Genomic DNA, 9,844 nt, shown 5'->3' with positions numbered 1-9,844 from the left:
TTATTAAGGGGGGAGGGGGAAAAAGGAAAATGAGCTGATTCCGGGAACCCAAGAGGAAAGCGAATTTTGGGAATGATGAGGGCAACAAATGTATAGGTGTGCTTTACACAATTGATCTATGTGTTGCGATGAATTGTATGAGCCCCAATAAATTTAATAAAACAAAACAGTAAAAAAAAGATGAAACATGAAATTGCAACTTAGCTGATTTGTTAATCAGGTAGAATACAACAAAATTAATATTTTCTTCAGAGCATTCATTTTGAGATGCTTTATTTCAATGATGCTTAAAATAATGGCTTCTGCTTTTAGAATTATCTTTAGGTGCCTATACCATTCAAAAACAAAACTTTCAACAGACCTACACTTTTAAGGATAGATTGAACATCTTAAAGCTTAAAAGAACATTCCCCCCCCCCCCATTTCTAAAATGAACTTTTAGAATAATTTTTATCTTGGAAAGAAATTAATCCAATCTTTTTTTGCTTTTCTTCAGTTTGTGCTATTCTTAGGATATATGTGCTTGTCTGATAAGCTGCTTCTTCTTGGTCACAGAAGTAAAGTATTTTGTTAAACTTTCCTTTAGAAATACCAAATTCTAAACTTTGTTCCCTTATAAAAGCATAGTTCAGTTTTCACAGAAAACTCTAGATTTAAATCTTTATGATCATCACCAGTAACTAGTTGTAGACTATAAATCGACAATTTCATCTTTTCTGAGTATGGCTCACCTCCTCATTCTTCATCATTACAAAAGGAAAAGAATAATTCTACTTTTGTTTTATATTCCAAAAGAAGAAGTTTAGCTTAATTTATTTCTGGTAGTGCATTCTATTATCATTTCTATGTTTTCTTTAAGCTACAATTAGGTAGGTGCTGGGGTACTGTAACCAACCTGAAGGATGTGAAGACGTAGAGTAATTGTGTCCCTAGTATGGCACAGGGGTCCTTGAGAGTTCCTTTAAGCCCTTCAGATGGCTGTGAGCTTTAAACTGTGTTCATAATAATAAGTAATTTACTTTTTAATTCTTTTTGTTCCACAAGTAATACAATAAGGTATTCTATGAGGAGACTCCAAAAAATTGGGGAAAATTCCAGTATATTTTAATTCTACTTGTCTACAAACTTTTTTTGAAGCCCCCTGTACTGCCAGTTTGGAAGCTCTACTTAACTCTGTCAATAAGGTATTTTCCATATGAGTAATTCATAAAATTACCAACTCATTCCCTATATAAGGTCCATTTAGAGTACAAGACAGACCAAGGGATTTTAATGTAACAGAGTGGTACATGTTTATTGACATAATTATAAGTTTTGCATCAGAACTATAATACTAAAGGAAGTTTCACTTGCTTAGCTTTGATGTAAGATTGTTAAAATACCCTCTTCCCTAGTAGCATATTTTTATGGGACTAGATTTTATACAGATGAAGTACAGAAGCAGATATGAAAAATTAGCTGTCTTTGAAATTAGACATTAGAGATTAAAAACAAAAATCTATTACAAAAATGTTTCATTAACTATAATTTTATTAAAAGGTATTTGCATAGATTAAAATTCCTTATTTCTAAAATTAGACATTGACTAAAACCATATGTATAAACAAATGCTTTTTGGTGCCCTCAATAATTTTTAAGAATGTGAAGGAAGACGTGAGATTACAAAATTGATAATTCTGGCATAAAGGAACAAAGGAAACTCTTAGTATTATGTGCAAAGAGGAGTAATTTTGGTAACTATTGCATACTTATGAAGGAAATGAAAAGAGTCTTCCCCTCAAGATGGGTCGACACAGTGGCTACAGCAGTGGGCTCAAGCGTCACAGTTGTGAGGATGACATAGAACCGAGTGGTACTTTGTTCTGTTGGTTTACCTTGGAACTGACTCCATAGCCCCTAACAACAATAAGCCAAAAAAACCCAACATAATGTTCAAGATAACAAGTAGACTTACCAAAGAATTCTAATTTGTTTTTTTATGTTGACAGCACTAGAAGAGCACTGATTAATATACAAAATAAGAGTACTAATTGTTTTAATTATCATTTTTGCTAATTGTTTTTTGTAAGGTAGTTGTCTAAATGACTGCAGGAAAATATTCTGAAATTCATAAATGAATAAATTAGTGGTTGCAGGGAACAGCAGCAAAATAAGCATCATTTGGAACATGAAGTAAAAAACTTTAATCTACCATAGGGTACTCAGGATGTGCTGGATATGTGGCTCAACGGTTTTTAATAAACCCTCTGGGTGATTTTGCTACATGATAATATGCTGCATGTATATTAATAAGCTTATTCTTCATAGTAAATAAACATTTTGTCAACATTGGGATGTTTATTTTTTATTATTTTTAATTCCCAGCAACATCTCGAATCAGTGATGCACACTTAGCAGACACAATGATTGGCAAAGCTGTGGAACATATGTTTGAGACAGAGGATGGTTCTAAAGATGAATGGAGGGGAATGGTCTTAGCACGTGCACCTATAATGAACACATGGTTTTATATTACCTATGAGAAAGATCCTGTCTTATATATGTACCAGCTGTTAGATGACTATAAAGAAGGCGACCTTCGCATCATGCCTGATTCTAGTAAGTAAATATTAGCAACTTTGATTTTTGCTTATTTTTAAGGAATTTGGATTTTAGAGCAATCTATTTGATTAACTATTTTACAAATAAATTTTCATTTTAATTATTAAGGGACATATTGAGTATTGTGTCTTTGTCATAGGTTGTGAAATTTTTCTTCCTCTTGCCAAAAATTATAGAGAAGAAAATGTTTGATAATCAGTTGCTGCTTAACTTCTATAATCATTAGAATTTTCTGAGAAATTGATGGTTTTAGTGTATGAGTATACAAATGAGCTTTGGTTGGTGTCCATTTGAGCAGTGTCCAATTACATATATCCATGGTTCTGTACGATTTTGTATCTTTTAAAGAGAAAGCGTGGTTTTATTATTTTTCCTGATGGTTTTAAAGACCCCAAACTCAGACCCTTGGAACATTTTACCGTTAGTGGGATACAGACAGGTGAGTCAGAGGATATGTGCTGGCTCTCAGACTTTGTTCAGCTGGTGATTTTGATGGTACACTCTGCTTCTTCCCCACTGGTTTCTCCTCACCATTACTGTTTACTGCAGCCCATTTCTCTGCCAGAAGCAGTGGCAACAGTGATGATGAGGATGACCACAGTGGACTCACAAAGTTTTACGTAGTGCTGCACAATGTTCAAATCACAGCTTATTTCATAGAATGCATTGTGGATGTTAAACAGTACAAGCCTGTATTTGAAACTTCCCACTAATGAGATTTTCTTTTCATAATAATACCAGCTGTGTAAGTGCATTTTGGTGCCTGTTCCTTATCAATTATTGCCAGAAAGGACTTTAATAGCAACACTCTGACTTTAATAGCCAGAAAGGACTTTAATAGCTGGACTTAGGAACCAGTGTCCTTGGACCTTTGCTGTGGTGTTTTAAATTTCATTAAATAATTTTTTTTGCATTATTCTTATTAATATTGCTATTTATTTATTTCTTTGACTAAAAAATATGGAAGTATTGAAACTGTTAAATCCCTATGAGCCTACTTCTCTGTTTTGAGAGTTAATGATTCATGACCATTCTAGTTTTATCTACTCTTCCTCCAGTTTATGTTTTTGGAAGCCAACTGCAGACACTATCATGCTATCTGTGCATGTAAATAAAGTCAGTTTAGAGAAAACTGATTTAGAAAACTAGTAATTAGAGAACCCTTTCAGTAACAACTGGCTTTTCAGGGTCAGTGTTTAGACAATTTGGTTATTTTCACAAATATCTTAGATTTATGTAATAATGGAATGCAGTGAGGAAAACACAAAAGGGTTATATGACTGAGTTAATTTCATTAAGTCTATTCCTTTTATAACATTTTTTTATTTTAATGTCTATATAACAAGACCTTTGCAATTTGAGTATACAATTCAGTGAAATTCATTACATTTACCAAACTGTGCAACCATGTTCACTATTTTCAAAAATTTGTCATTACCCCATACAGAAACTTGGTGCCTCTTAAGCAAAAACACCCCATTCCTTTCCTCCTACTTCCTGGTAACCACTAATAAACATGGGTCAATATGTATTTGCAAAGGAGCCAGCTCTGGTGGTGTAGCAGTTACGAGTTGGCCTTCTAACCACAAAGTGGTTTGAAACTAACAGCTACTTCTTGGGGAGCAAGAGAAGGCTTTCTACTCCAATAAAGAGTGATAGTCTCAGAAACTTCCTCCATTTCCTATAGGGTTACTATGCGTTGGCAGTTATTTGATGGCAGTGAGTTTGACTTCTGGATATGTGTCTTACCTAATCTGGAAGCTATTTCACACAAGCACGATCATATTTGCCCTTGTGCACTTAGCTTATTTCACTGACCATAATGTTTTGGGGGTTCATTCATATGTAGCATGTGCCAGAACTTCATTTCTCTTTATAGCAGGTTAATAGTTCATTGTATATATATATTCATTGTTGGATGGTGTAAATAGTTAAGGTATTCAGCTGCTAATCAAAAAGTTGGCCATACCCAGATGTCCCATAGAAGAAAGATCAGGCAATCTTTCTCAGAAAAATCATCCAGGGAGCACAATTCTATTCTGACATACGTTAAGTTGCTATAAATAAGAAGTTAATGTGTAAACCAAATTTGGTTTATTTAGTCTTCTGTTGATGGATACTTGGATAATTAATACCGTGTAGCTTCTGTGAATGCGTTGTGAACTGTCATGTAACAGTCAGTTTGAATCCCTGCTTTAATGTATCTTGAAAAAAAAAAAAAAGAAAAAATAGAAATATCACCTTTAGAAGTGTGTGGGTATAGACCTAATTGGGAGGTATGTTGAGACAGTTTGATATTTTGTTTAATAAAGCTTTATGCAATTTGTAAATAAAAAAAAAAAAGAATATGCCCCTACACTCTGGTTTACTGTCACTCAGTCGTATTCTGGTGGCTTGTATGTTGCTATGATGCTAGAAGCAATGCCACTGGTATTTATTTTAAATCTTAAATTGGGTATTTTAAATTGGTATTTAAATTTTAACTGACCGCTTGAGTCACCCGACTGTTAAACAGGGTTTAGCAGAGCTTATAGACCAAGAACAGACTGGGAAGACCGAATAAAGGGTCCATGTCTGAGGGAAATTGAACAATGTAATTTTTTTAGTCTGAAATTGGTCAGTCATTACAATTAAGGTTCATTTGCTAGTGATTGAAATTTGAAAATTGTAAGCGAAGAACGATTGGCTGTTTTTAAATGTGATAGAAGAAGTCTGGAGATTAAGTGATAGAATTTTGCAAAGCCAATTACTTCCTCTTTGCAGATAGCTTTTCAACAGCATATGGTGACTATACATACAAATCTCACCAAATGGAATACACTGGAATCATATTGACTGCATCCTTCGGAAGAGACGATGGGGAAGTTCAATAGCAAGGCCAGAAGTCATCGTAGACTAATCATTGCTCCTATGCAAGATTGAAGCTGAAAGAAATTTAAACAAGTCCTTGAGACCTAAGAGACATCTTTGATTATATCCTACTTGAATTTAGAGATTATCTCAGGGACATATATGAGTCATTGAACTTGGACAAGTTGTGGGATGACATCAAGAACATCATACACGAAGAAAGCAAAAACAGGGAAAGACAAGTTTAAGTGGTTTTCAGCTCTGAAACTTGCTTTTGAACATAGAGTAGCTAACGTGAATGGAAGAAATGATGAGGTAAAAAAAGCTAACCTGAAATTTCCAAAAGGCGACTAGAGAAAATAAAGTAATCTGGGGTTAGAAAGCTAAAAAGGAAAGGATCCAGCGTTTCTCAAGCTGAAAGAACTGAAGGGGGAAAAAAAATCAAGCCTCAAGTTGTAATATTGAAAGATTTGTGGGCCAAATAGTGAGCAGTGCAGGAAGGAAGGGCAAAACAGGGTTGGGGGAGAGCAGGATAGTAGTAGGGTTGATAAGTTGTTAAAGTTTAATACAAAAATGATTATCTCGTATGTAAACCTGCACCTAAATAGCAAATAAAATATTCTGCTGAAAGCCCAGAGGACTTGAAGTACTTACTGATGAAGATGAAAGACTGCTGCTCATGAAAGAAAATATTAAGAACAACCACAAATTAACATTGGGCAAATCTGCACAGAGTAACTGCCACCAAGTCGTTTCTGACTCATAGCAACCCTGTGGGAGAGAGTAGAGCTGCCCCTGTGCATTTCCAAGACTAACTCTTTATAGGAGCAGAAAGCACAAGACCTCTTAAAGAGCAAGGGTGTCACTTTGAGGACTATGATGTGCCTGATGCAGTCCACAGTGTTGACTGTTACCTCATATGCTAGGCATTGAATGAGAATGAATAGAGAAGAATTTGTGCATTTGAATCATGGTGTTGAAGGTACCACGGATTGCCAGAAGAACAAATCTCTGTTGGAGGAAGTAGAATTAGAATGCCCCTTAGAAGTGAGGTGGTGAGACTGCATATCATGTACTGTGGACATGTTACCAGGAGAGAGACCAGTCCCTAGAAAATGACACTGTACTTGGAAAGTAGAGGGGCAACAAAAAAGAGGTAGGCCTTCAAGGAGAAAGATTAACAGTAGCTACAGCACTGGACTCCAACATGACAACAATTGTGAGGATTATGTAAGACCAAGCAGTATTTCCTTCTCTTGTATGTAAGGTCCCTGTGAATTGGAACTGATTCAACAGTACCCAGCATTTCCCTAGGAGTGGAATTATTAGCTATATGGTACTTTTATGTTAAGTTCTTGAAAAGCCACCAAACTGTTTTCCATAGCAGCTATACCATTCTATGTTCACAGTTCCATCAGCAATGAATCAAGATTTCTTCATATTCTTACCAACATTTGTTATTTGTTTTGTTTTATGATAATGACCATCTTTGTGGGGACTGTAGTTGGCAGAAACAGCTCTCCCTCACCCAGGGAACTGAACTCACTCAGGTACACCCCCCGGGGACACCCCCACCCACCTAGGTCTACGGAGGTCTACTTCTAAAAAATTTTCATTCATGGAAACCCTCTAGAATAGAGCAGTTCTATTCTGTAACAAATGATGCTGCCAGGAAGCAACTACTGATAGTGAAGATGAAGTAGTATCCCACCTCACATGTACCAGTGACCAGGCTATGGAGGCTGCTGAAAAGGAACAGCCCCCATGCATACATCACAGTATTGCTCTGGCCCATCGCCATCGACTGGAAAGCTGTACTTGAATAACAGCACCCAGCAAACCACAGAGCATGAAGTAGTATCTCATTGTGGTTTTGAAGCTGTTTTTGCTTTTAAAATATTTCATAGCCAAGGAGACTGGTGGCTAGTTGGTAAAGCATTGGGCTGCCAACTGCTGAGCTGTTCAAAACCGCCAGCTGCTCCTAGGGAGAAAGATGAGACTCTACTCCTGTAAAGAGTTACAACATTCCATAGCCTTTTCTCAGACACATGCATTCCTGGCATTGGACAGATATGATTATAGACCCTAGGTTTGTTAGCAAAGTGACATTTATGTTCCTTTTTTTGTTTTTAATACTTATCAGCAAGTCACTTAATTAATGAACCTACTAATATCTAACTTTGAAATTGTACCTACTTACTGGTATAGCACCATATATACTCGAGTCTAAGCTGACCCGAATATCAGCCGAGGCACCTAGTTTTACCAAAAAAAACTGCATTAAAAATGTGCTGTAAAGCGTATACCCAAGTGTATATGGTACTTTATTTTTTAGTTTGTTTGCATTTTTATAAAAGTATATGGACATTATTTAAATGCAAAGAAATCTAGTTTATCATGACCACATTCCTTGAAAGCATATCATATCTTACATGAGTTTCAGTTTTAATGTTTTTATAGACAAATATCCAGTGAGGACTACTAACCTAATACTAGACAGTGTGAGGTCATTTGCATATACTCAATCTACTCTTTTTTCTAACCACTTCTTTTCTCCTGTGTCTACTTCTTTATTTTCTCATAACTTTCTTTCTCCAAGCTGCTAATGTATTTTTAAGAGGTTAGAAATTTGTTTCCCACCAGAAACAATAGTGATTGATATGAAAAGCCTCTGGCATGTAGTGTTTGAGCCCAGTTTTATTGCTGTGTATAATTAGTCTCTTGTATCACTGAGGGTTGTGGTAAAAATTAAGAGTTATGGTAAATATATATATGTGTGTGTGTCAATATTAAAGTACCTTAAAAATGCAACAGTATGAAGATGTTACTTGAGGGAAGAGAATTTCTGACAAATGTGTGTTCATGTATTCTATTTCTGAAGTAAGTCGTTCCATGAAAAAGGTAGTTGTAAGTGAAGAGGCAAACATTCAGCTTTTCCTGGGGGTCTTTAAAAACACCCATGGTATCTGGACCATCCTCAGAGATCTAGTTGTAAATGGCCAGCAGTGGAGTTCAACTAATTCGTATATTTAAAACATTGGAAATCTTTTCTATTTTGCGATCGGCTTAGGAAGATGACATGGAATGCAGTGAAGTCTGAATATTACTCTTAGGATCCTTAAAAGAAGAGTTTAAGTTTTGTTCTAGATAAGTGAAGATGAATTCAGGATATTAAAAAATGTTATTAAAATAGGCACAACTTCCTGTGTATGGATGGATTGACTTTACTTTTTTTCCCTCTTAAATACAGATGATTCACCTCCAGCAGAAAGGGAACCTGGAGAAGTTGTTGACAGCCTGGTAGGCAAACAAGTGGAATATGCCAAAGAAGATGGCTCAAAAAGGACTGGCATGGTCATTCATCAAGTAGAAGCCAAACCATCTGTCTATTTTATCAAGTTTGATGATGATTTCCATATTTATGTCTACGATTTGGTAAAAACATCTTAGGTGTCATCTCGAACTTTGCCAAACTTGTGGAACTATTAAATATATAATTTGTAGACATAAAGACTTGATTGCTTTCCAGTTTAATGAAAGCTTACGTGTCCCTGCGAACCCACAATCTTTGCCAGCAAACTGTTTTGTTCTGAATAGTACAGATATATGTGAACTTTTGTGTAAGGAACTCCTTCATCTTAAAAGAAGTCTTGTCTCTTTGGAGAGGAGTTACAGGCAAATTTGGTAGAAGTTATGCTAATATCATAATTATTGAAAACTCTAATAGATCTTAACCATTTTCCCCTTCACCCTCACTCTCTTATTTTGCTGCCATAATGCAAGTGTAGTTTGGTATTTTTTGTTATGGCTTTTTTTTTTTAATCTATCTATCTATCTATATATATATGGGTGTGTATATGTAATACATATACACACCCATATATATATATATATATTCTTTCTCTCTGTCTCTCTCTCTTGGCAGTCCTTTTTGTGTGGATTGGAAAAGGGGTTAAATAATTTTCTCCAGTTTAACAGGAGTCTGACACAAGTCAATCATATATATTATACATATATACATGTGTATATATGTATGTATATGTATACATATATACTCTTATTTATTTAATTGAAATTGAGGCACAAGAAGCACATAGGGATGGTCAACTTTTCTGAAAGGTGAAAGTGCAGTGCACCTTTTAAATCTGGAGGCTTTAAATAAGTCAAATCTGAATCAAAGTTAAGGGCTCACATTTAGATGTTATACAAACTGGTCAGCTATCTGGCTAAAAGGCTGCCTTTAATTCTAAGTATTATAATTTCTATGTTGTTACATTTTAAAACATAAAATGCTTTTTAGTTAAGCCCAGGTACTTGGCCCATAAAGTATAGTGCAGGTGCATTTTGAATGGCGTGTTTGGCCATTGGTTGTACAAATTATTTGACCCGAATT

General features: G+C 35.3%; 1 protein-coding gene and 1 non-coding gene across 9 annotated transcripts in view; one reads left to right on the top strand and one right to left on the bottom strand.

Moving 5' to 3' along the window:
• Window positions 1–9,295, top strand: part of SPIN1 (spindlin 1) — a 94,545-nt gene extending 85,250 nt beyond the window's left edge. For all 8 annotated transcript variants that reach the window (XM_045299426.1, XM_004697584.3, XM_045299267.1 and 5 more), the window contains 2 exons: window positions 2,365–2,598; window positions 8,702–9,295. In XM_045299426.1, the coding sequence (XP_045155361.1) occupies window positions 2,365–2,598; window positions 8,702–8,901 (434 nt within the window). In that variant the 3' untranslated portion in view covers window positions 8,902–9,295. The remainder of the gene's footprint in view (window positions 1–2,364; window positions 2,599–8,701) is intronic.
• Window positions 7,166–7,300, bottom strand: LOC115869035. Its single transcript, XR_004045951.1, has one exon. It is a non-coding gene; the product is annotated as a small nucleolar RNA SNORA84 (small nucleolar RNA).
• Window positions 9,296–9,844: the final 549 nt, after the last annotated feature.

The sequence above is a fragment of the Echinops telfairi genome, unplaced genomic scaffold (genome assembly GCF_000313985.2).
Source record: "Echinops telfairi isolate 266 unplaced genomic scaffold, ASM31398v2 ScPeMD7_1;HRSCAF=3_0, whole genome shotgun sequence".
NCBI lineage: Eukaryota > Metazoa > Chordata > Mammalia > Afrosoricida > Tenrecidae > Echinops > Echinops telfairi.
Note: the sequence above shows the minus strand (reverse complement) of the source record. Positions and strands in the feature narration are given on the sequence as shown.